The following is a 26,440-nucleotide window of genomic DNA, read 5'->3' as shown; positions in this document are numbered from 1 at the left end:
AACCATCCACCACAGGGACATCTCTGCCAACGTTGGGGACCTTTTCCAGTGTGGCCACTGCAACTGAACCCTCAATTCAGAGTACAGCAGGAGACACTAGTACAAAACAGGTAGTGACCTCCGCTTCTCCCACCACTGAGCAACCATCCACCACAGGGACATCTTCTCTGTCAACGTTGGGGACCTCTTCCAGTGTGACCACTGCAACTGAACCCTCAATTCAGAGTACAGCAGAAGACACTGGTACTACACAGGCAGGGACCTCCGCTTCTCCCACCTCTGAGCAACCATCCACCACAGGGACATCTTCTCTGCCAACGTTGGGGACCTCTTCCAGTGTGACCACTGCAACTGAACCCTCAATTCAGAGTACAGCAGAAGACACTGGAACTACACAGGAAGGGACCTCTGCTTCTCCCACCGCTGAGCAACCATCCACCACAGGGACATCTTCTCTGTCAACGTTGGGGACCTCTTCCAGTGTGACCACTGCAACTGAACCCTCAATTCAGAGTACAGCAGAAGACACTGGTACTACACAGGCAGCGACCTCCGCTTTTCCCACCGCTGAGCAACCATCCACCACAGGGACATCTTCTCTGCTAAGGTTGGGGACCTCTTCCAGTGTAACCACTGCAACTGAACCCTCAATTCGGAGTACAGCAGAAGACACTGGTACTACACAGGCAGGGACCTCCGCTTCTCCCACCGCTGAGCAACCATCCACCACAGGGACATCTTCTCTGTCAACGTTGGGGACCTCTTCCAGTGTGACCACTGCAACTGAACCCTCAATTCAGAGTACAGCAGAAGACACTAGTAGTATGCAGGCAATGACCTCCGCTTCTCCCACCTCTGATCAACCATCCACCACAGGCACATCTTCTCTGTCAACATTGCCTGCCGCTCCCAGTGTGACCACTGCAACTGAACCCTCAACTCTGAGTACAGCAGGAGATACTACTACTCCGCAGGAAGTGACCTCCATTTCTTCCACCTCCTCAGAGGAACCATCCACTGCAGGGACACTTTCTCTGTCAACGTTGCCCGCCTCTTCCAGTGTGACCACTCCAACTGAACCCTTAACTCAGAGTACTGCAGGAGGCACTACTTCTCCTCGGGAAGTGACCTCCATTTCTTCCACATCATCGGAACCATCCACTCCAGGGACAACTTCTCTGTCAACGTTTCCGGCCTCTTCCAGTGATGGTACTACAGCGATCCTAAGCGCAACTAGTGTGACTGAAACGGTCAGTTCACCTACCACCTCTTCCAGTTCCACCGAACAGCGTTCTGAAACAGTTAAATCTATCTTATCCCCAAGCACCACCACTGCAGATGGACCCTCAACTCAGAGTACAGCAGGAGGCACTACTATTACGCTGGCAGTGACCTCTGCTTCTTCCACCTCGGAGGAACCATCCACTTCAAGGACATCTTCTCTGTCAACGTTGCCTGCCCCCTCCTTTGAGGGTACTACAGCAATCCTAAGTACAACTAGTGTGACTGATAAGCTGGGTCCATCTACCACCTCCTCCAGTTCCACAGAAGAGCGTCCTGAAACAAGCACATCAAAGGCATCTATGTCTACCGGTATGAAAATCTCCACCATTGGGGCCCCTTTCCCTTCCACTATTACCCGTTCACACACATTTACTCCTTCTGAACTGAAAAGTTCCTCTGTTAGGGGCCTATATTTTCATATGGAAATGATGTTTATTTCCTAGCACACGACTGCAGGGCTTAATGGTTTGCACTTGTCGCAATCATGCTTCTTGGCGCATTACAAAGTTCTTGCATCAGTTTACATGGCCCTTAATATACTTGAGTCCAGAATATCTTCAATACCTATTAATGTGTTATATCCCTGTTTGATCAGTGCTCTCTTTGTGGGAGCTGATCTACGTGGTCCCTCATGAGTCAAGGCACACGACGTATAGCCACCGTGTAACTCCTTCCTGGCTGAGAACCATTCTTTATTGAACTCCAGGCCCTTGGCTTAGGCTTTCTTGATTTCAGCAAGCAGCTAAAGTTCTGATTAATTCTAATTGATTTTATGTATTGCTCTTTCAGCCTCACTATACACTTAGAAATAATAGCATTAGGCTGTACAATATATAAATTATTATTGTCATCATCATCATCATATATGAGGGCTCTTTTGTCGGCTTGTTCTTAAATATTGTTAATGTTCTGTTCTGTTCTCTTCCTCTTCCTCAGCTTCTTCCACCACAGTTGTCCCTCTCGGGTGTCTTAATGGAGGAGTGCTTGTTGGGGGTCGTTGTCACTGCCCATCTCCCTATACTGGGCAGCGATGTGAAGAGGCAAGGAATGAAATCCAAGTGGGTAAGTCTTAGTACAAATTATTAGTACAAGGCTCCTGCCCTCTGGCTCTTCTTTTGAAAACAAAAGCTCAGGAATGTCCGGGTATGTGTAGTAATTTTCTAGGTGGGCAATATTTGTGGTCCTGCGGCCAACTTGCTTGATTCAAAGTGGTGTGTTGCTTCTGCGGCATCACCCTGCCACCTGCAGTTTAAAAAGCTTCTGATACCAGCAGGAGCAGCAGCAGCTGGACCAGAATGTCACCTGCCTCAGGACCTGGAGAGTTCCTGTCAGCAAGAGTAGACTACACTGAGCTGATACGCGCACATTCCCATGTATTTCACACCCTGTACCAGCGCCCTTTCTCTGCACACTTGGTGTGGATCCAGAAGTGATTCATGTTGTTTCCATGATCACTGTGACTCAATGGACACCGGAAGTGCTCATCCTCACATCTGAAACTGTGGCTGTACCTTCATGTTTAATGACTTCTGTGTTTTCTGATCACAGTGACTGTTGTGGCCATAATCCATGTCTCTGTAACAGTGAGGAATTGGGACTTTAGACCAGAGATGGCGATTTACGGCTCGCATGACTTCAAGAGATTCGTGAATGTCTTTGAGCAACAGGTGAGGGGTGGCTGGGAGTTCATAGAGGATGCCCACTCAGGAAAATGATCACTTCCAGGCAGACCTATTGTTACTTTTGAGTCTGGGTCCCATTAACATGCCATTCCTTTGTGGTAAACTTCATTAACAGAGATTTGTCTGCTTAGCACATCTGGAAACAGTCAGATTTCCATCGTTTGGAACACCTAGATATCCAGATGTGGAAATGGAGCTATCAGATGAGTATAGAAAGCTGTTTCTGTAATATGTAGCTCAGAGCTGATGGTTCATACCCTAATACACACATCAGGAACCGTCTTCCTAATTGTCACTTTTGAAAGACCAATCTTAAAGTGACAAAGGTCCTCTTCCCGCCTTTATAATCATCCCATCCCTTTGGCCAGGCTGCCTGCTGGGAACTGGAGTCCAAGAACAGCTGGGGGAGGGCCACTGACTAGCCATGCCCAGCGCAGGAGATACCCCAAAGGTGTGTTGGAAGGGTGGAGGAGGTAAAGGAGCACAGCAGGATAGAGAGGCCCTACTCAGCACACAGGAGGGACCCAGAATCTGCTGGGATGGGGGGTTTAGTATTTCTCAGATCAACAAACTTGTACATGTAGAGTATTTTGTTGTTTCTGATTTTTGGTGTTGCCTTTTTGGTAAGTTGTAAACATCAGCAGGATTGCTGACATGCACACCTTCTAAGCTGTTGATGCTGCCAAGTGGCAGTAACTCCTCCGCTCCTGGCCAGACCTGCTCTTGATTGCTGCTCCTCACATTCCGTTGTCACTGCAGCCGAGCTAAGATTCTCTCTCTCTCTCTGTGCAGATGAACATCTTCTATTCGGGCATTTTTGGGTACCAGGGCGTACATGTGATTAATCTGAGGTGAGGCACAGATAGATATGTTTGGCGACCAAGCATTGGAGAGAGTGTGGTTTTGGGTTCCAGCAAATTCCTTGGCGCCCAATGTAAAACACCACACTCCCTTGAACACGGAAGCCTGAACAGGCCATGTTGACCCCCCTCACAACAGGCCAACTGGGGGCACCTTCACAACTGGGGCTAAATGATTTATCCTTCTTGCTTCCTGCTTCTTGCTTCCAGGCGAGGCAGTGTCATCGTGGACCACGATGTGCGTCTGCGTGAGCCGTTCTCGAACTTCAGTGGTTCTTATGAGGCATCCATCAAGGACATCATCCAGGTCCTGAAAAATAATTGCACTTTCAACCAAACAGGTGAGGCAGCAGCTGCCACTGGCTGGCTGGCAGCTTCATGAACGAAAAGGTTTCCTTTGCTTGCATGCCACGGGGCACCTCTTGCCACTACATTCCTGCCCCGTATCTGGCTTGTGGAGTGCGAGGAAAAGGTTCCTTATAAGACGTCTCCAGATCAGATGCCACAAGGAAGCAGGGACCATCCAAGGGCAGCAATCCTGCCCCTTTTTATTTGGGAGTGCCGTATTTTTCGCTCTATAAGACTCACTTTTTCCCTCCTAAAAAGTAAGGGGAAATGTGTGTGCGTCTTATGGGGCGAATGCAGGCTGTGCAGCTATCCCAGGAGCCAGAACAGCAAGAGGGATTGCTACTTTCACTGTGCAGCGATCCCTCTTGCTGTTCTGGCTTCTGGGATAGCCACGCAAAGCCTCTTCAGGGCAGGGGGAGCCCTCCTCCTGCTGCCCTGAAGAGGCTTTGTGTTGCTTTCGCTGAAGCGATCCCTCTTGCTGTTCTGGCTTCTGGGATTCAGAATATTTTTTTCCTTGTTTTCCTCCTCCAAAAACTAGGTGCGTCTTGTGGTCTGGTGCGTCTTATAGAGCAAAAAATACGATAAATCCTGCCGCTATCAGTGGCACTTAAGAGCTTGTCCACTTCTCTACTTGTCAATCGGAGCAGTGAGACAGCCCGTGACCCACCTCTCTACAGAATCTGAGCAGCTTCACTGAGCCCAAGCCCAGCCCCCGCTCCCCTGATCCAAACAATCATGCTGTTTCTCTAGGAACAGAAGTACGGAAGCTTATTGGGGGAAAACGTAGTCTTCCTAGTGTGCCCATTTCACAGGCAGCAAGCTTCATCTATGCCAGATCTGAGGCCAGCTAGTGTTATCCATGCAAGCTGAGGGGATACCCAGTAACAGACCCCTTTCACATCAACAACCCCAGCAGAGATGGATGTCAGGGTGCTGGCTGAACATAGGAGGGATGGCAGAGGAAGTGTGTTTCCTTCAACTGGCAGGGAGACATGGGGAGTGGGTGGGGGAAGATGTCCCTCCCCTTGGATGCTCCCCCCTCTGTGATTTCTTCCTTTCAGAAGCCTCACCTTTGCTTTCCCCCCTCTCCTTTAGATCAGCTCTGCTTTGCTGAAGGAGCATCTCGTGTGACTCCAGTGCCCCTGAGCCCTGAAGGTGAGGACTGGGGTGTGAGAGGGGGTCAGTGTGTGCTTAACACACTCCTAATGTTGAAGAATTGCAGTGGGCTGTCTGGATGGGGGTGGTGGAGCCGTATGAGGAAGAAAACATGGCCACCACATGCAAACAAATGCATTGCTGGTGTGGACACTGCAGATGTTGCCAGGATTCTGCAAAGTGCAGTCACAACTGAGATGGCTTCAAAGAAGGATGAGAGGAAAGGGTTTTGTGGCTGTATACTACCTCCATATTCAGGGTCAGTCTAACTCTAAGTTGCTGGGAGAAGCTGGTGCCTTTCCCGGAGACAAGTGGCTGAGCATTCTGGGATGCTGAACCCTCGGGGCCTTGGACCTAATCCTGCAGCAGGCTCCTCTTCTGATCTCCTGGTCTCAAGCATGCGGTGGTTTTCTAAGAGGCACTTGCATTCTCCCGTTTCTGACTCTGCTTCCTTCCTTCCCCTTTCCAGATCTGTCAAAAGAATGCAAGAACACCTCTGTGGTGGCAAAAAACATCCAGCAATTTTACGTGGCACGAAATGTCAGTGGCAGCCTCCAGTGTGTCTCTAACTGCAGCGTTTGGCACCCCGACCCCTTCAGATGTGTGAACGGAAACTGCTATATCACCCCTGAGGGGCCCAGTTGCTAGTGAGTAGCATGCCAGGGGGTGAAGTGGGTGGTGCCCGCAGGCTGTTCCTACCAGCTGTGCTAGTTGTTGTTGTTTAGTTGTTTAGTGGTGTCCGCCTCTTTGTGACCCCCTGGACCAGAGCACGCCAGGCACTCCTGTCTTCCACTGCCTCCCGCAGTTTGGTCAAACTCATGCTGGTAGCTTCGAGAACACTGTCCCACCATCTTGCCCTCCGTCGTCCCCTTCTCCTTGTGCCCTCCATCTTTCCCAGCATCAGGGTCTTTTCCAGGGAGTCTTCTCTTCTCATGAGGTGGCCAAAGTCTTGGAGCCTCAGCTTCAGGATCTGTCCTTCCAGTGAGCACTCAGGGCTGATTTCTTTCAGAAAGGAGAGGTTTGATCTTCTTGCAGTCCATGGGACTCTCAAGAGTCTCCTCCAGCACCAGAATTCAAAAGCAGCTATGCTAGTAGGAACCATTTAAATGTCATTTTTAAGAAAACCGTGTCATTCATGTGCATGTTGTCTTTTGCTGCAATTCCCCGTGGGCACCAGTCACCACTGCTCCTGCCTTGGATTAAGGCCCTGGATGCCACTCAGCCCCCCCCCCCCGAATTGCAGCATCAGAAACACCCCCTGCTCCCCACCCCGTAAATAACCCAGGCATCCTGGGCCCCATTACCTGCCTCCTTGCCGGTTTTTGACGCCGCCTTTCCTCCCACAGCTGTGAGCAGTCGGACTCCTACTGGTTCGTGGGCCGGCGCTGTGAGCAGGGCATCAGCAAGGTGGGGGTGGCCGTGGGGGTGGCCCTGGGCCTGGCGGTGCTGCTGCTGATCATCCTGGTCTTGGTCGTGCTTCTCTGCTGGAGGCGCTGTTGCCCGAGGGAGAAGGGACACAGGTAGGAGGAGGGCTGGGCACTCAAACTCTCGTCAGCTTGGTCAGCTCCACGTCCCGGTCAGCCTCTGCTTTGCATCTTCTCTCAATGACCACTTTGAGGGGGGGGGAGTTCACTGGGACTGGAAAGGCATTCTCTGTGAATTGCCCTGGGAACTACGGATGAAGGGCATTATACTACTACAACTACTACTACTACTAATAATAACCACAATGCAGAAAGGATATCCAAGCTGCTTGTGTCTGGATGGAGCCTCTCAGAGGCCCGGCTCCTTCCTGTCTCATTCTCTGCCCTATTTCCAGCTGCTGGTGCTGGGGCTGCAGGTGCACGTTTTGGTCACCCCCCTCACCCGCCATAGGCCAGTCTCTGCTGTTTTAACTGGCGCTGACTCTGGAAGCTGCCCTAGAAATGGGCTGAAGGACAGATCTTTGCCCTGACGGCCTCTGTTGGTCTCTCTCTCCCAGGCTGACGCATTTGCCTCCTGATGAAGAGAAGCGGTATGAAAATGAGCCCGAGTGGGTGTTCCATCCCGAACACCCTGCAACTGCCACAGGAGGTATGTGGGGCAAGGTCTAGGCCAGGAAGGGGAGGCCATGGTGGGGGTGGCATGCCTTGGTGTCCATGTCAACTGCTGGCCCCCAAAGTATGCTTCTTCCCTTGCCCTGCAGGTTAATGCATGAAAGAAAATACGTCAGTGGAATTATAGATGGTCTGGGGTTGCAGAAGTTGCACAGAAACATTCCATCCCACATGCAGAAATAAGGAAATAAGAAAGGGAAGGGGAGAGCAACAGGGGAGGTCAAACACAGCCACGTCCCCAAACTGCAATCAGGCGGAAGGGCTTTCCATGCCCTGCCACCCCACCCTGCCCTGATCCAGGAGAAGGAAATAGAAATAAATAAATGAGATGTGGGGGTTCTCATGTACTCTGTGCTCTGGGGAGGGAGCGCTAGGCACCTGAGGGGGATGATGAGCCTCCGCCCTGATTACGGGTTGCATTATCACACCAGGGAAGACCACTTTGCTTGCCAGGGCTTAGAAGATGCGGTTTGTAAAAATAAAGCCGGTTCCAGCTGGCTCTGTAGGTCCCTCCCTATTTGGAAGAGGTCTGGGTGGGCAAGTGGAGAGGCTGGACTGGGGAGAAGGGAAGCCCAAATCTAAAAAATGACTGACATGCCCCCTCCTACTTCACCCTTTGCACAGAAGACCCTTTCGCTGGTGACAGAGACAGCTCCTTCCGACCACGCCTGGAAACAGTGGACACATCTTTGCCGGTACAAGAAACGAGGGCATCTGGGGTTCGGTGTGTGTGTCACAGCTGAGAGGCAGCAGGCAGGGATTAGAAGCGGCACAGAAAAGCACAGCCAGAACAATCCGGGGGCAGATCCAAGCCCTTTCCCAAAAAGGACAGTGACTTTTCGAATACAAAAAAAAAGTACACGATCGGTTTATAGCATTATGGGTGGTAAGCAGACAGTGGACAAGAGGAGGGTTATCGCTCATGATACGAGGTCATTCCACAAAGCCAAAGGGCAGGATCTGGCCAGAATCCGGACGCTGCTGCAGGTGGACTTAGCTCTGAGTAGTGGGGCACTTTCTGAAAGGTGCTTGTCATTTCCGCTGACCCTGCCTCACCCTCCTGCTTTCTCCTTCTCTCCCTGCGCCCTGCAGACACGGATCGCTCGGCCCCACTTGGCCCGGCTGTGAAGAAGCCCCGGGGCCATGGGAAGGACGCTGGGTCTGGATTTGCACAGGACATGCCGGTGATGCCTTCCTGCTTCCTCTCGCACTTCAGGAGTGGGGTGCTGCTGCCTCCTTGAATACCGGCGCCTCTTTGTTTTGATGCTGGAAGGAGGACGTGGGGGAGGAACAGGGCCCCCTTGGGGGTATTTGGGCTTCTGCCCCCCCAGGATTCGCGTTGCCCACAGAGGCAGAACTTGCACAATCACATCCCTCAGCAAGGGGCCTTTGACGACTGCCTGGATGCCAAGGCCAGCTGGTGCAAGAGGAGGCCGCCTTGCAAGGGTCTCACATGGTCTCTGCAGGTCGGGGGCCACGGCTAGCACTTTTGGTACCTTTCTGTACCAACCTATTTATTTCCCCTTTGCCTCTCTCCAGTTTGGCTCTGGATTCCTCCCTCTAGCCCCAACCTGCTCCCACTTGCCTTTTCCTTCTCTTGGTACAAACTTACCCATCCCCTTCCATCCCAGCCCCAGATACACCTGTAACATCACTGATGACCCACGATGCCACACACCGGTACCCACAGAGTTGCATCCTGAGATGCACCACAGGTTGGATGCACAGTGCAATTGGTGGGTTGATTTCCAAAGGGGTACCCCCCCAATGCACAGGTGAGGGGTTCACACCCCTTAATTCACCATGTAATTTGCATAGGATAAGTTATTTGTAGGTGTAGGCAAAGTCAAAAGGAAAAAAAGAACCTTTAGTACTTGTAGAACATCCTAATGCAATATAAAGCTCACCACAGCTGGGACGGACTTCCTTTATTCATCCCGTCTTCAACACCAATATCAGTCCAAATTGTAATCCAAATTTCTGATAGTTCCTTCGGCTTTTTTATATATTTTATGGAAAATTTGCTGCTTTATCCACTCAAAGCTTGAGGCTTCTCTTCCGAGGGAATCAAATAGATCCCAGTGCTTGCAACTCGATCCCACCTCTCCTCCGCTCTTTGTAGCACAGTTCGGGCTGGGAGAGCCTGCTGACAAGTGCAGCCAGATCCAGGTGCTCAAAATATCCTTTTGAGCCTTTTACAGGGGTACATAGCCCCCTTGCGTTTCCCCGGCCCATACCCTTCAGAAGATCGGGTCTTTCCTGGAGGACTATATCCATGCTACGATGCGGTCCGCGGCAAACCGGAAGTCATGAAATTTATTCTCAGTTCACCAAGTGAGAAACCAAAACTATCAGAATAAAGTGTCCTTAACCTGTTGTCTGTCTTCTTGGAGGGGTATTTAACTGAAGTTTAGATTACTATCTCTTGTTTGCGAGACTATTGCAGGGAAATAGGGACATTCTGGAATCACATCAGAAGCTGGGATGGGTTTCGTAATTCTGGGACTGTCCCTGGAAAATTGGGACACTTGGAGAGTGTGTGTCCATTTGTAGAATTAGAGGTGCTGGTTTGTTTAGATGCTTGTGGTGGTCATGTAAGGTAATAAAGGCTTTCTGGGAAATGATATATAATGCACTGAAAAAAATGTTTAAAATAACTTTTGTAAAAAACCCCAGAAGCCTTTCTATTCGGAATTATAGGTACTGACATTCCAAAGGAACAGAAAAGACTCTTTATGTATGTGACAATAGCAGCACGGATGCTACTAGCCCAGAGATGGAAAGAAGAAAGAGAGGAATGGCAAACCAAGCTGTTAGACTACGCCGGAATGGCAAAATTGACCCAAAAACTCAGAGACCAAGAAGACAAGAAATTCAAGAAAGAATGGGGAAAGTTTATAATTTATTTATGAGACCACTGTAAGAAGATGAAAACATTAGCAGGATTTTAATCTCACTTGTAATGTAACAAATACTATGGACACTATGGATAGATATAAAATACAGATTACGAAATAATATGCACTTGAAAATGTTGACGAGAGGACACATGGGGGGGGGGGGAGACCTGAGATTCAGAGTGATCTCTCTACATGGATGTGTATTTGGCATGGTTATAAATTCATATTTGTAAAATCAAATAAAAATGATTTGTGCTGTTTGTTTAGATGCCTGTTGACTTTCCCTGTTTTGTACTGTGGTCTTTCTCCATGGTTCCTCACCCCCCACATTTCCAATTCATTTACCTTTTAAAATGCAATGATAAGATTCAAGGGCCCCTGAGCAAGTGCAGAGTGCACTTCTCTCAGCACCCCTGAGAAGCCACAGCAAGAACCAGAGCAGGGGAAGAGCTTGCGGAGGAGATAGCTTTGTGTGAGCAGAATTGGGTCCCAGCTGCTCTTTTTTCTGGAAATGAAGCCTTGGCTAAGGGGGAGGCCAGGGAGGTTCTGCAAGGAGCTGCCCCCAAGCAGATTGTTTTGCTAATTAGCAGCACCAATCTGGAGGAAGGCTGAGGAAGGGCACCTAAGTTCCCATTTGCAAGTACTTTCCTCAAACTTAATCCCTCTTCCCCAAAAGGGAAAAAAAGACAGAGACTTTTTAACTGTTTGGCCCCCTTGCAGAATTTTTTTGGGGGGGATTTGGATCAGGAAAAGGACGTTGGAGGAAAGAGCAAAAACTTCTGTGTCTTCAAGGATGCTGCGCTGTGTGTGTGAAGCTGCTGGTCAGCAAAGCAAAATGGTGGGCGAATGGCCCTGACCAGGGTCTCATCTGGCCCCCGGGGAGGTAACTTGGGTGCTGCTAACCCAGCGGTTCGACTTCACCCCCAGAGGCACACTCCATTGTCTCTTGAGACAGACGGATGCCAACAACAACATTTCCCACTGAGGTCATGTCCTTTCAACCAGAAACTGCGCAAGGTATGCCTTAGAGTGGGTCTGTGCCTGCTCTTCTGGCTTTGGAGGCGGTTACGTAGGGATCCTGCTCAGACGTGTATGTACTTTGTGATTTGCTGCCAGCTTATATTGCAATTTTGCGGTTTGAGCCAGCAGCCATGTACTCCATCACTTTTATTTCAAGTTGTAAACCAATCTTCCTTTATTGCTCTTGTCTGGGAACTTATTGTGGGCACAAAGCCAAGGGTAGGTACACACAGCCATGACAGGTGCAGCTTTGAGCTCCAGTAGAAGAACCTGAAACTCTGGAGAGCGCACAGAGGGTGGGTTCAGACGACACCTCGCAACACCAGAGAATCACAAATGGTGTGGAGTTTGCTTTATAGTTGGAACTGATCCACCAGATGGTAACTCAGTACCACAATATGGTTACTAGTGAAAGCAGATTTAGAGGAGCATGACCGGTTCACCTGCACTGGGCACCAATCTGAGGGGGGGGGGCGACACAACAGTAATGCAGAATGGGAGGTGGGAGGCAGGTGGGGGTGTGTGATTAAATTTTGGCATCACACAGGGGTCTGCTGAAATTTGAAAGTCCCCCACTGGGTACCAGGGTCTGTGCGATGTTTGCCACTCATTGTGCCATTGCCAACAGGGTCCTATGTATTTGCTGCCTTTGGGTTGGAAGTGTAATCCCAACCATGGGGAGTCCAGATAAGCCACCATATTGAGTTCTGAAGTGTTAGGGAAGTGCTTTCTGGTACCAGACTCCTAATCTTGCTCTTCTCGAACTCGTTTTTAGATCTGAACGGCTTCACGCATAGCATCCATTTCCTATCCTTGGTGGGCATTGACATGCCTGCAGCATAAATCCATTTGTTTGTTGGGTGTGATGTTCTGCAGTCCTTGCGCATACATTGAGGAGGAAACTTGCAGTATGCTTCCCGTGAGATCCAGGACTCCTTTAACAAACACAAGTGCCGTGCATGCTTAACCATGTTTCCTTTATGAAAACTGCCATAAAGATGTTGGCGTTCCTGTACCGCAAACTGATGGCAACTGGGAAATGATATATAATGAATTAAAAAAGGTATTTAAGTATACCTTCCCTAAGAAACCAGAGGCCTTTCTCCTGGGCATAGTGGGCCAAATGGTGTTAAAAAAGGATAGAACTTTCTTTATGTATGCAACAACAGCAGCAAGAATACTCATCGCAAAGTATTGGAAGACACAAGAACTTCCCACGTTGGAGGAATGGCAGATGAAACTTATGGACTATATGGAATTGGCGGAAATGACTGGCAGAATCCGTGACCAGGGAGAAGAGTCGATGGAGGAAGACTGGAAGAAATTCAAAGACTATCTTCAGAAACACTGCAAAATTAAGGAATGTTAGAGTGATGTTGGACTGAAAATAAGTGGTTTCCAGCTGCATAGGTTAAAGTTAAGGATAGATTAAGATTAAAGATTAAGATTAAAGAAGTTTAAAGAAATGGAAATTTGATTTTAAAAGGGAAAACTTTAAAGTTACAGGATATTAAGATCAAGGATTAGGTTTAAAAGAGTTGAAGTTATATATTTTAACATTTTATTAAATTAAAGATTGGGATTAAAAAAGTGGAAAAGAAACTGCTGGATAAATAAATGTGGATTGGAATACAAAAGAGGGAGGTATGAGGAAGTCCAGAAAATAAGTAACTTAAAATTGGTAATGGAAAAGAGTTCGTTATTAATTGCTTTGTGTTTATATTGTTAAGTTTTGTATTGTTTTTTGTGTGTGTTGTTTTTCTTTTTTGTTTGTTTAAAAACTTAATAAAAAATTATTAAAACAACAACAACAACAACAACAAACTGATGGCAACTGACCTCGCCACAAGAATTGCCTCCAGGTGTTGAGGAGGAGGAGGACATGCAGCTTGCAGCAGAATCGCTGCTCTACCCGCCCCCCCCCCCGCCCACATTGTGCCAGATATGTGGTCAGGGGGAAAGAGCCATTCCGAAGGCCCTGCCTCAGTGCAGCTTGGCAAGTACTGCGGTGCAAGGCCCTTACATTTCTTTGTCACGTGTGGATGGAAAACGCCACGGATCCTTCAATTGCAACAAGGAAAGCTGACGACGAACGCACACTGAAGACTTAAGGTATGCTTTATGATGTGCCTGTTCAGTGAACAAGCAAGACTACAAGCAGCAAAGACGGTACGTCCGTGATCAGTGAATATTGTCATGGGAGGGGTGTTTCCAGCTACCCCACCCTTTGCCCTCAGAAGCCTTGCAAGTGGTTGCAGGAGAGGGACTGTGAGCAACATCCTGGAAGGTGTGTTTCCAGGAATAAGGTGAAACTGTGAAGCTCCCTTGTTATTGTTGCTCTTGGTTGCTGCATAGGGTTCAGGTAATCTTGTTATATTTCTAATATTGGAATGGTTGGGGTTTTTTTGGTATGTTGTTATATTTGCTATTGTTTTCCTATGTTATTATGAACTGGCTTTTGTAGTGTTTGTTTGAAATGCACCCCTGTTTCTTTGCTGTAAGCCACTTTGAGCATGGTTTTGTGTGTATGGAAAAGCAGCATACAAATGAAATGAGTGAAATTAAAAGATCAGTCAGGAATCAAACACAATCCATAATTGCTGTTCCAATGCAAACCACACCTGCTGAGGATGCCTCCAAGTACACAGCACAACAGCAGGAAGGAGTGTGTTCTACACGTCAGTGTGAGCGATGCATTGAGCATCTCATCCACTAGGAATGTAGCCTTCAAACATCAGGTGAACTTGCTTCCTGATGCAGCTCATAAAAGCCAAGCCCTAAGTTGTTCTTTCAACGTAAGGACTTTCAGCTGATGGAACATAGATGGAGCGGCTCCAAGACTTTGGCCTCCTCATGAGAAGAGAAGACTCCCTGGAAAAGACCCTGATGCTGGGAAAGATGGAGGGCACAAGGAGAAGGGGACGACAGAGGACGAGGTAATAATAATAATAATAATAATTTATTATTTATACCCCGCCCATCTGGCTGGGTTTCCCCAGCCACTCTGGGCGGCTTCCAAAAGAATATTAAAATACTATGATACATCAAACATTAAAAGCTTCCCTAAACAGGGCTGCCTTCAGATGTCTTCTAAAAGTCTGGTAGTTGTTGTTCTCTTTGACATCTGGTGGGAGGGCGTTCCACAGGGAGGGCGCCACTACCGAGAAGGCCCTCTGCCTGGTTCCCTGTAACTTGGCTTCTCGCAGTGAGGGAACCGCCAGAAGGCCCTCGGTGCTGGACCTCAGTGTCCGGGTAGAACGATGGAGGTGGAGACGCTCCTTCAGGTCTAATGGACCGAGGCCGTTGGACGGTGGTTGGACGGTGTTCTCAAAGCTACAAACATGAGTCTGACCAAACTGCGGGAGGCAGTGGAAGACAGGAGTGCCTGGCCTGCTCTGGTCCAGGGGGTCACAAAGAGTCGGACACGACTAAATAACTAAACAACAACACAACAACGAAAGTGAAAGAGAGTCTACCACCTGAGGCTGTCAGTTCCACGGCTGAACAGCTCCTCAGAAAGTTCTTCCTAATGTTTAGTCAGAATCTCCTTTCTTGCCATTTGAATCTGTTGTTCCGAGTCCTCCCCTCCAGAGCCGCAGAAAGCAAGCTCACCCCATCTTCCCTGTGATGGCACTTCAGATATTTGAAGACGGCTATCTTGTGCTCTCTCAATCTTTTCTTCTTAGAATCATAGAGTTGGAAGAGACCACAAGGGCCATCGAGTCCAACCCCCTGCCAAGCAGGAAACACCATCAGAGCACTCCTGACATATGGTTGTCAAGCCTCTGCTTAAAGACCTCCAAAGAAGGAGACTCCACCACACTCCTTGGCAGCAAATTCCACTATCGAACAGCTCTTACTGTCAGGAAGTTCTTCCTAATGTTTAGGTGGAATCTTCTTTCTTGTAGTTTGGATCCATTGCTCCGTGTCCGCTTCTCTGGAGCAGCAGAAAACAACCTTTCTCCCTCCTCTATGTGACATCCTTTTATATATTTGAACATGGCTATCATATCACCCCTTAACCTCCTCTTCTCCAGGCTAAACATGCCCAGCTCCCTTAGCCGTTCCTCATAAGGCATCGTTTCCAGGCCTTTGACCATTTTGGTTGCCCTCCTCTGGACACGTTCCAGTTTGTCAGTGTCCTTCTTGAACTGTGGTGCCCAGAACTGGACACAGTACTCCAGGTGAGGTCTGACCAGAGCAGAATACAGTGGCACTATTACTTCCCTTGATCTAGATGCTATACTCCTATTGATGCAGCCCAGAATTGCATTAGCTTTTTTAGCTGCCGCGTCACACTGTTGGCTCATGTCAAGTTTGTGGTCAACCAAGACTCCTAGATCCTTTTCACATGTACTGCTCTCAAGCCAGGTGTCCCCCATCTTGTATTTGTGCCTCTCATTTTTTTTGCCCAAGTGCAATACTTTACATTTCTCCCTGTTAAAATTCATCTTGTTTGTTTTGGCCCAGTTCTATAATCTGTCAAGGTTGTTTTGAAGTGTGATCCTGTCCTCTGGGGTGTTAGCCACCCCTCCCAGTTTGGTGTCATCTGCAAATTTGATCAGGATGCCCTTGAGTCCATCATCCAAGTCGTTGATAAAGATGTTGAATAAGACCGGGCCCAAGACAGAACCCTGTGGCACCCTTCTCCAGGATGAACCCTGTGGCACCCTTCTCCAGTCACTCTTCTCCAGGATGAAGAGGAACCATTGATGAGCACCCTTTGGGTTCGGTCAGTCAGCCAGTTACAAATCCACTGAGTGGTAGCATAGTCAAGACCGCATTTTACCAGCTTCTTTACAAGAATATCATGGGGCACCTTGTCAAATGCCTTGCTGAAATCAAGGTAGGCTACATCCACTGCGTTCCCTTCATCTACCAGGCTTGTAATTCTGTCAAAAAACGAGATCAGGTTAGTCTGACATGACTTATTTTTCAGAAATCCGTGCTGACTATTGGTGATCACAGCATTCCTTTCTAGGTGCTCACAGACTGTTTGCTTAATGATCTGCTCCAGAATCTTCCCTGGTATTGATGTCAGACTGACTGGGCGGTAATTATTTGGGTCCTCTCTTTTCCCCTTTTTGAAAATAGGGACAACATTTGCCCTCCTCCAGTCTGCCGGGACTTCGCCTGTTCTCCAGGAATTCTCAAAGATGACTGCCAGTGGTTCTGAGATCACATCTGCCAGTTCTTTTAATACTCTTGGATGCAGTTCATCTGGCCCTGGAGACTTGAATACATCTAAACTAGCCAAGTATTCTTGTACTGTCTCCTTAGTTATTCTGGGCTGTGTTTCCTTTGCTGAATCATTTGCTCCAAATTCTTCAGGTAGGGCATTGTTTTCTTTATCGGAGAAGACTGAGGCAAAGAAGGCATTGAGGAGTTCAGCCCTTTCTGTGTCCCCTGTTTGCATTTCACCATCTTCTCCTCTGAGTGACCCCACTGTTTCTTTGTTCTTCCTTTTGCTACGAACATACCCATGAAAGCCTTTTTTGTTGCTTTTAACCTCTCTAGCAAGCCTGAGTTCATTCTGTGCTTTAGCTTTTCTGACTTTGTGTCTACACGTGCTGGCTATTTGTTTGAATTCCTTTTTGGTGGTTTTCCCCCTTTTCCATTTTTTGTACACATCCTTTTTTAATCTTAACTCAGTTAAAAGTTCTTTAGATAGCCACCCTGGCTTCTTTAGGCACCTTCCATGTTTCCGTCTCATTGGTATTGCCTGGTATTGCTATTCTCCAGGCTAAGCATCCCAAACTCCCTCAAATGTTCCTCCTAAGGCTTGGTTTCCAGAACCTTGATCCTCTTTGTCAGCACCATTTCAGGCTTGCCAGCATCCTTCTTAAATTGGGGTCCCCAGAACTGGACATGGTAGGATGCTGCTTGCTGTTTTCTGAACCTTTCCCTTTGTGAGCTGAGCACAGCTCAGGGTGTGGCAAGAAGAAAGGCTCAGTGCATAGCAGGAGGCTATGTGCAGGGGAAATTGCTTGGATGCAATGGGGCAAATTCGGCCAACATTTGATAAAAGACTCAGTGGGGTGGGGTTATTAATAACAAAGGGGGAGAGAGAGAGGGGGGAAGGCTTCTGCCCAGACCAATCACAGGAAGCTTGAGATCCCTTTTTGGACGCCATAGGAGAACACATTTGGAGTGAGGAGCAGGAAAAGGAGTCAGGACTCCTGGGTTTCTGAAGGGCTCCTCCTGTGAAGTGATTTAGTCATGTGGGTGGCCAGGGTCTACTTGGCAGTGGGCCTCAGGCCTCACAGGGCAGGGTGCCTGCCAGGACTCCTGGGTTCTCAAGGAATTTGGTGGGGCTGGGTGGCTTACAGAGAGGGAGGGCCAGGCCAGCAGTCAGTCCTTCCCTGGGCAGGGAGAGGCACTGAAGTGAGTGGCGTCAGCACCTTGGCTTCCTAACGGTGCGGCTGAGTCATCCTGTGACCTCCGGATCGGGCCCTTTCCCTCTGAGCACCTAGCAACTGGCACACACAGAAGGCAGTGGTGTCACAGAACCCCTTCACATGGCTGGCAAAAAGAAGATGGGGAGCTCAGGACCCCTCAGGAGACTGGATAACCCCCACTTGGGTTTGGCATACAGATAGCTTGTGGCCCCCACCCTTTCCCTGCCCAGCTGTGGCACCCAACCCTCCTTTCTTTATTAGCGCAATTACTTATTGTTTATGGTCCCACAACCTCGAGGATGGGAAGTAATAAATGCCAGCCTTCTCCTCTGGCTGGGTAGGATCCTCTGCAGTGCTTGGCAGGCTGCCTGTCCCACAAAATGTAAGGGCCTTGTTGGGTCATGAGCCATGGTGAGTCTGGAAGCCTTCAGGTCAAATCCCACTCCCACCAGAAACTTAGTAGGGGTCCTGAGACACCCCACGCCCCCTCCCAACCTCAGTCGCCCTGTCTGCAGAGTGGGGATAATTCCACCAGCCTACCATATGGGATTGTTGTAAACATTAACTCTCTTTCTAAATTCCGATGCTAAACTCTTGTCAGTAATAATAGCAAGAACAGGAGGCATAGCTGAGTTTTCCTTTGGGAGAAAAGTGGCTCCAGCAGAAGAGTGTGAGCATGGCAGGGCGAGGTGTCTCTGCTCATGCACAGAGGGAGGTGGAGGTGGGGAGGAGGGGCTTTCCCGTCTCCCTGTAATCTCAGATATTCTGGCATTCCTACCTGGCAGAAAAGGTCCTTGGATTGGACTGGTGCAAAGCCATTTCAGGCCTCCAGTGCGCCCCCCCCCCCCAGCTGGTGTTTCCATGGTTGGGCCTTGCAAAGAGCCCCCCCCCATACTCCATGCAACTGACCATAACTGCTCAAGATAGCCTTAAATAAACAATTTGGAGTCCAGTAAAACCTGTTCAGAATCTTATCTTGGGGGAGGAAGGAACTGCGCAATAGTGCTGTGTTCAGATTTCTAACTGCCCACTCCTAAGTGGCAGTGATAGTAAAAAAGGGATCTCAACCTTTCTATGTATTTGGTGGAAAAACAAACAAGCAAATGCCAGTCATCCATCTGCAGCTTTCTTTGACTCAATCTTCAGAGAGAGACTGTGTGGCATGAACTTGAGGCCTCAATGGTGAATTGAAGTTTAAGGGGTAAGCTCCACAGAAGCACCAGCCCATAAATCAGGAGTAACCCGCTGGATCTTCTCTGCGACTCAGTGCGCTGGGTGTTTGGATGTGACACTAAGCCAAACTGTGTCTTAACTCCCAGTTGCACAGCAAGAGCTGGGGCAGAGCAAAATCGCCTTGAGTCCCGTAAGGGGAAAAGGCAGGATATAAACTGATTAATCAATTGATAATAAAGCAGCCACGTATTTCTCACTGTGCCCCCAAGCACACGTGCTCATTCTTGCTAATTCATAGTTTGCCTGAGCATTACATGCAAATGAGACCAGTGTGTGGAGGATGGCCGGGAAGATCACTAGGGAAGGGAAACTGTCAATATTGTAAGGCCTTTATGCAAATCTATTGTGTAACCGCACTTGAAATACTGTGTACAGTTCTGGTTGCCAGGCCTCTGAAAGGAGTGTTTTAGGGACAGGTTCAGAAAAGGCATCCGGAAGGATGAAGGGGCTTGAGCAACACTCCTAAGAAGACAGGATACACCACTGGGGGCTTTCTTTTGCTTAGGGGGAGAAAAGATGAGTAAGGGGAGATGTGACAGAGGTATGCAAAATTAGGCAAGGCATCGAGAAAGGGGACGGAGAGAAGCTTTCCTCTCTCACAACGCAAGAACCCATCTGGGATCATCTTATGAAGCTGAATGGCAAAGGAGACTCAGGGCAGACTTTTCGTTGTAAGTTACAATAACGATTACGAAAATCGTAAGTGACACAAAGATGCCTTAGTGAAATCACAATGCTACTGCAATATTCAACAGGATCCATTGCACTTGAAGAGGAAGGAGGTGCTTGTCCCCCAAATGCCACCACACTCCTATTGAGCGGGGGCTGCGGAAGCCCCCAAGTCCTGGCATCCTGCCAGCACCACTGATCTGACCCCCACCTTTTAGTTTCTGTGCTTTCAAGACTACAGGTTTGGAGCCCCCCTCCCGAACTCCAAGTTGGGCAAAGGTTGTGGAGCTGCTCTGATGGAGGAGGAGGAGGAGGAGGAGGAGGAGGAGGAGGAGAGATGGCCTAGGTGGAGTCTTGGCCAGGAGGTGTCTATTTGGGGCATTACTAAGAGGCATTTAAGTGACAAGGCAGAAACCCAAGGGATGCTATTTATAGTCCTTGTTCTGTGGCTGCTCCTATTAGATAAACAGCTTCTTGGGTAAGGTTGGTGCTCAGAGCCCTTTCACCTGGGCAGGTAGCACGTCCCACTTCAAGGCAGGCAAATGAGCCCAAATGGGCACTGCCTGACGTCAATCTGGATTTATCAGAAAGCGATACAGCCGAGATAAACACATGCTTGCTCCTGGCGCAAAGGCAAACCGACACCCGGGGTCGTGCCCCAGAGCTTTGTACCCCACACAAGTCTTAACAGGGCACTAGAGATATATTTGCAACAACGACGTCTGGACTCACACACAGCCTTCTTTCGTTCTCTTTTCCCAGGACTACAGAAATGTAATCAGATAGGGTTGTGACGCTGCTGAGATGCAGGCAACGGGCACCATTATTTTCATGCTTCACCCAACTACATTCACACCGTTGAACAACCTCAGGAGGGGAGAGAGAGGGAGAGAGACGTAAGCCCATGGAACCACGTCTCACCCACCCACAGCATTCTCACAGAACATGTACAGAGATAGGCAGTCTCTCTGTCTCTCTTTCAGTCTCTCTCTTGCACAGAGAAACACACTTCAAGGGCCAAACGGCGAGTTCTGGGGCTCAGATTGTTCTCCTCCAGCTTTCCATGGGGCAACTTTCCTAGGTGCCTTGCAGGATAACAAACCGCAGTAACATTGGATCTGCACTCAGCAGCAAGGTCTCTCACTGGAAGCTGCTCATGCTCACAAGTCCAGTTATGTGCAGATACTGAAGCATCACTTGCACGGTGATTGTGGAAGGTGAACACGGAGGCCACAGGAGGTCTTGCAGACCAGAGGAGCATCAGAGCTGCAGTGAGGACCAGACTGGTCTGAGACGGAAGGCCAGATGTCCTCAGCCTCCTGAAGCCAGGGAGGCCAAAGTGGGTCACCCAAAATTCATTGCTGGATTTTTCTGTCCATTGCATCAGCACAACTCAGGACTGCCTTTGTCATTTTCATTTAGCTTCTAGAATATGTCCTTTTCACACACACACACACACACACACACACACTTTTTGCTGTAATATTTGCCACCTTGGACAGTTTGAATTTTAAACCCATAGCAGCCCTTTTGCAAATTGTTAGATATTTCTTGCAAAGTAAACTTGCACGGGGTGGAGGGGGGAGCACTTTTCCCAAGCAGTGTGTTACAAAATAATGATGATGATGATTTTTATTGTTTTATAAGTAAAAATTACAGTTGTTAGGATTATCAAAAAATCTAAATGTTATCTCAAAACTCTCCCACCAAACTACCCCTCCCCCTTTGGCCCTGGTACAGCCTTAGTACGTTAAAGGATGTTTAAAAGTTCTCAAAATTCATCAGACTTGTTAAAAAGATTATCAAGGTTATCAGTGCTTTTTTTCTGCAAAAATGGATGCTGGTACTCAGTGTGAAGTTGTTCCAGTAAGTGCCACACGTTTTAACAACAACAAGAAGAAGTGCCAGTGCTGCGTACCCTTGAGGACCCCCTGAAAAAAGCACGGAGAGTTGTCAAAATTGATCAAAAGTATAAAAAAATACTGGGGAGGTATTATGAAGTATTTCGTGCATTCCACATTACACCATATTGGGGTGTGGGGTGGTAATACCACCCTAGATGTTTAACTGTGATTCTTGCATCGCAGGGGGGTTGCCTAGATGACTCCCTTGGGATTCCTTCCAGTCTATGATTCCATGCTGTTGGACAGCGGAACGGATTCCCCTGGAACATGGTGGACTCTCCTTCCCTGGAGGTTTTAAAGCAGAGGTTGGCTGGCCATTCACCAGGGATGCTTCAGCTGAGATTTGTGGGTAGCACTAGATGACCCTTGGGGTCCCTTCCAAATCAGCTCCCCCCCCTCTCTCCCCCTTTCTCTCCTCCGCAGTCTCACCATTGCCCTTTTTGCCTTTCCCTCATTCAATCCCTTCCTTACCTGCTCTAGGGAGGGGCCGGCCTGGCTCACAGCTTGCCCCCTGCAAATATTTGCCCAAGGTCCTTTGTCAAAGTCGCTATTTACACTGGGCGGGCTGAGCACCACACTTGGAACATACCTGCCAAGAAGGACTGCTCTCCCTCCTTGCCAGTGCCCTTTCCGTGCCAGTGGGTCAAATCCCCCCCCCATGCCCAACTGACCCACCACTTCCCAGGGTGTTTCCTCCATGAGACAACTCCTGCTGGACGCCTCTCCCTGAAGGTGACACATCCCTGCTCTTATCAGAAGAATTTTGAGGGATGGTGTGGCCAGCCACCTCCTCCTCCTCTTCCTCCTCCTCCTCCTCCTCCTCCCCTCCCCGCTAGAAATCTCTCTCTGGAGCTTTGAGCTTCAATCCAGCTTTGGTGCTGATAGGAGGAAGGTGCGCTCCTTGACCTCTGCCTGGAAAACCCTCTGGCACCTGCCCTCCCCTTTGCCAGCGGCCCCTGGTGCCTCAACCCATGAGACCCAATGACTGGAGAATGGGGGTGAGCCTCTTTGCTCTCTGCCTCTGGACGGGGCTGATCATGGCCTCCTCCACAGACGGTAAGTATTTGGGAGCACAGGAGCCTTCGGGATGCGGAGGGTGTGGCAGGGTGGGAACTCTGCCGCTTGGGCAACCAGCTGTGTGGTGGGTGCATTTGGGGAAGGGGTGGAGTCACAGGAGAGTCGCCAGCCCCCTTGCCAGGGCTCAACGCATGCCAAGGCTCCTGGCAGCCCAAGCCCAGAAGCTGTCGCTCATCCACGAAATACCTCAATTATTTTTTTAAAAAGAGACTTCCCTGGAGCATGTGCAGAGTCCCATTCCCTCCTCACAGAGAAACTTACTCTCAGTCAGACAAGGAACGTCAGGGGAGCCAGATTGCTCTTGGGTCAGACCAAAGTTCTCTCTAGTCCAGCATCCCATTCCCCACAGTGGCTGACTAGACGCCCCAGTGAGAAGCCCACAAGCCAGGACAGGAGAGCAGCAGCCCTCTCCTGCTGATTTTCTCCCCACTGATGATGAACGTCCTGTGGCAGACTGCCTCTCATCCTCATACACGACCATTATGACTATTAGCTACGGAAAGGCATGATTTTGTCCAACCCTCTTCCAAAGCCACCCACCTTCGTGGCTGTCACTACATCTTGTGGGAAGGAGTCCCATGGTTTAACCATGTGCTGTGTGAAGAAGGACTTTCTTTTCTTTCTCTCGCTCCTCAGCTTCATTTGATGGCCCCGGTTGGGTTCCAGGCAGCTTTCTGCCGATGGGTTTATGGAGCATTTCCCCTGATTTGTTTGCAGGGAGATTAGAAGGTGTTGGCTTTCTAAGGATTATAAAACAAGCGTTATCACCCCAGACTTTCCAGGGCATTTTCCTGCCACTTTCTTTTTCTAAAAGAATAAATAATTGTTTATTTCGTTTTAAAAAGTTTACCAACAACAATATGTTTAATTTATCAGTTGACGCCCCATCCCCTCTCCATGATGTTCAATGTTCATCCTTTAATGCTGCATATTTTAACTTATAACCACTCCATTTTTACATCCCAAATTATTAGCCTTAATGTATTTCTACTGTTGCTCATATTTCAAATCCTGCCCATGTTTCCATGCAATTTATAATAGTTCTTTAGATATTCTACAAAAGGTTTCTAATCCTCAAAGAATGTTTTGTCACATTTGTTCCCTGCCACTTTCCTTACTGCAAACATTCCCATCTGCTGGAGAAGAAGGTTTTCTGCACAGGCGCTATCAATGAACTGTAAATAGGCAAACTTGACTTGCTGGTGGACAGCTGAGGGATCGTCTGCACTTCCGCTTTTCCCACCACTCCCCCCCCCCCAACCTGGGAAAACTTGCTCTTTACTGCTCAGTTGGAACAAACGTCCATTGGGTTTTCCTCAGATTGATGTTTGCGCCGATTCAGCAGTAAGGAGAAGGAAATGGAAAACTGCTCAGACTCGTTCCTAGAAAACACAAAAGAAGCAGAAAACCTCTCGGACCCGTGCTTTGTAGGCATGGGGCAAGTGTGGGCAAGCCCCGAATTCTGCCTGAATGTGGGGGGGGGGGGAGGTCCCTGTGGGCCAAATTTGTGGGGGTGGCTGACAGTGCTGAGAGAGGGGGTGGGTGGAAACTAAGGCTCTCCCTCCCTGAGTCCATCCAGCCACAGCCACTGTCCTTCTGTTCTGCAAATGCCAATTTCCACCTGGTGGGCCTTCAAGTCCTGGAGTAACCACTGGAAAGAACAAGAACTTTCTTTGTTTATTTAAAGGTGGTTTCAGGTGATAAAAGACACGGGCGGCAAGGGACTCACGTTGCAGCGTCCATGCCCCCCTCCCCCTGCCTTTATAGGCAACTGGCAGGACCCAGATTGGGTGTTGTCACAAGTCACACCTAGTTTTATCCTCCACATATCTGACATTGAGGCAGAAAGAACGGCTGCAGGAGGCTGAAGGCTCAGGACCTCTCAGCCGGTGGCGGTGGAGGCAGTCAGGAAGCTGGGCTAGGGCCTGGGAGAGACCAGGATTCAAATTCCCACTCAGCCTTGTAGCCCACTGGGCGATCTTGGGCCAGCCACGTTCCCTCACAGCCTAACCTGCGTCAGAGTGTGTCTGTAAGGCCAAAAGGAGAGGAGGGAGGTGTGGGGTCATCACCTTGAGCTCCTTAGAGAAAAGACAGGGTGTAAAGGCAATAATAAAATGGAAATTTGCTGCTGCCCACCCCTCCCTCGCCTGCTCGCTGCTGCCCACCCCCCCTCCTCCCTGCCCCCTTGTACCTTCGTCTGGGGCCTCCTCCTCCTCCTCTGTTTTGGAAGAAGCTGTGCCCGCCTGCACAGCCTCCTCCACCAGTGCCACAAATATGCCACAAGTGGCGACGTGCGGGTCAAGTAAGTTTTCCTTCTGTTTTTTGGTCCCGTTCTCTGGTGTGGCCAGAGCACGGGAGCCAAAACAAGACATCCAGGATTGGAATTGGAAGCCAGTGAGGCTCCTGTCAGCCTGGGATGCCCCGCTGAACATGGGACAGTTGTGCAGTATGAATTTGGGTTTTTCATGGATTGCTGTCTGTTCCGATTTAGAGCTAAAGAGTGGGTTTTCTCTGGGAAAGGAGTGGGGCCTGTGCTTGTTCTTAACGAGGTCTTTAATTATTGGATTTGTATCTGGCACTTCCTCTGGAAAGAGGCCAGGGTGGCAAGAGACAGAGATCAAGCAGAGCGAGAGCTCCAGGAGGCGCTTGGGTCTGGAGGCACATTCTCAGAAACAGGCAGACAAGGCCATCGATTTCCACATTTGGTCTCCACAGGATATGTGACCAGAGTGTTCAGTTTCCCCCTCACACACTTTAAACAGTAGCTGTAAAGTGTTCATAGCTTCTTTTAGCTTGGCAATTGGAATAACAGAATTTTAGGATTGGAAGAGGTCATCTAGTGAAACCCTACAGAGGGAGACCTGCCATTCATGAGTCCTGAAGCAGTTGCTTTTTCCCTGACAAGGGGGCAGCCCCTTCTTTGCTTGATATCCCTCCAGTGACTGGGAGCCCACCATCACCACCTGAGGCACTCAATATTCCCCTGCCAAGCAGCTCATGCCATTGGGAAGCTCCTGCTCTTGTTCAACCAGAATCTGCCATTTCCCTGCCAATTCCACCCACTGGTACTAGTCCTGTCCTTCTGGAATGGCAGAAAACACGAGTCTGCGCCATCTTTTCTATGGCACCCCTGTAAGCATTACGAGACTGCTGTCACCATGAGTCCCTTTCACCTTCCCTTTGCCAGGGGCCAACCTAACCAGTTCTTCCAGTCAATCCCTGTAGAATCATAAATTCATAGGGTTGGAAGGGATCCTGAGAGCCATCCAGTCCACCCCCTGCGATGCAGGAATCCTTTGCCCAACGTGGGGCTTGAACCCATAACCCTGAGATGAAGAGTCTCATGCTCTACCGACTGAGCCATGGTCTTTGTTTCCATCCTGGTCACCTTCAACTTTGTCCTTCTTAAAAGGTGGCACCCAGAACCAGACACAGCCTGACAAGCATAGAATAGAGTGGATCTATTGCTTCTTCTGGTCTGGACTTGTTATGATATTGTGAGCGCCTGTTTATGTCGTCTTTGATTGTGTTAGCTTTTTACGCAGCTGTTTCACATTGCTGGCTTAGAGTTAGCTTGTGAGAAACCAATGAGACACCTAGATCCCTTTCACACGTTCTGCTGCCAAGCCAGGCCCACCCTCCATCCCATACTTGTGTCCTTGATTCAGAAGCGTTAGTGCTTCTGTATGTGGAGGCAGAGCCAAGCCATCTTGGCTAGTAGCCTTTGATAACCCTCTTCTTCATGAATTTGCCCTGTCCTCTTTCAAAGCCATCCAAGTTGGTGGCCATACCAGCCTCCTGTGGGAGGGAGTTC

General features: G+C 49.1%; 2 protein-coding genes and 2 long non-coding RNA genes across 4 annotated transcripts in view; 3 read left to right on the top strand and 1 right to left on the bottom strand.

Moving 5' to 3' along the window:
* Positions 1 to 695: 695 nt before the first annotated feature.
* LOC308460283 (uncharacterized protein) overlaps positions 696 to 26,440 on the top strand; it is a 68,964-nt gene continuing 43,219 nt past the window's right edge. Inside the window, exon 1 of the mRNA XM_080976425.1 lies at positions 696 to 1,593. Coding sequence (XP_080832551.1) covers positions 825 to 1,593 — 769 coding nt within the window. The 5' untranslated portion in view covers positions 696 to 824. The remainder of the gene's footprint in view (positions 1,594 to 26,440) is intronic.
* LOC308460284 (mucin-17-like) lies at positions 2,357 to 8,343 on the top strand. Its single transcript, XM_080976426.1, has 8 exons — positions 2,357 to 2,951; positions 3,759 to 3,817; positions 4,037 to 4,167; positions 5,270 to 5,329; positions 5,799 to 5,976; positions 6,676 to 6,849; positions 7,311 to 7,402; positions 8,050 to 8,343. Exons 1-8 carry the CDS (start codon positions 2,895 to 2,897, stop codon positions 8,166 to 8,168), a joined length of 870 nt encoding a protein of 289 aa, XP_080832552.1. The 5' UTR covers positions 2,357 to 2,894; the 3' UTR covers positions 8,169 to 8,343.
* Positions 21,263 to 24,765, bottom strand: LOC308460286. The gene is made up of 2 exons (XR_013978534.1): positions 24,436 to 24,765; positions 21,263 to 23,433 (listed from the first exon to the last, which is right to left on the bottom strand). It is a non-coding gene; the product is annotated as an uncharacterized lncRNA (long non-coding RNA).
* On the top strand, positions 23,252 to 24,326 carry LOC308460289. The gene is made up of 2 exons (XR_013978538.1): positions 23,252 to 23,355; positions 24,181 to 24,326. It is a non-coding gene; the product is annotated as an uncharacterized lncRNA (long non-coding RNA).

Source organism: Podarcis pityusensis (assembly GCF_964106645.2).
Source record: "Podarcis pityusensis genome assembly, chromosome: 13".
In the NCBI taxonomy this organism is placed as follows: Eukaryota; Metazoa; Chordata; class Lepidosauria; order Squamata; family Lacertidae; genus Podarcis; species Podarcis pityusensis.
Note: the sequence above shows the minus strand (reverse complement) of the source record. Positions and strands in the feature narration are given on the sequence as shown.

Bases quoted from the DNA above. Each gene is read 5' to 3' on its own strand.
- LOC308460284 (XM_080976426.1), top strand. From the start codon at position 2,895: ATGGCGATTTACGGCTCGCATGACTTCAAGAGATTCGTGAATGTCTTT. The intron at 5,330-5,798 runs GTGAGGACTGGG...TCCCCTTTCCAG, and splicing joins AGTGCCCCTGAGCCCTGAAG to ATCTGTCAAAAGAATGCAAG. The intron at 7,403-8,049 runs GTATGTGGGGCA...CCCTTTGCACAG, and splicing joins CCCTGCAACTGCCACAGGAG to AAGACCCTTTCGCTGGTGAC.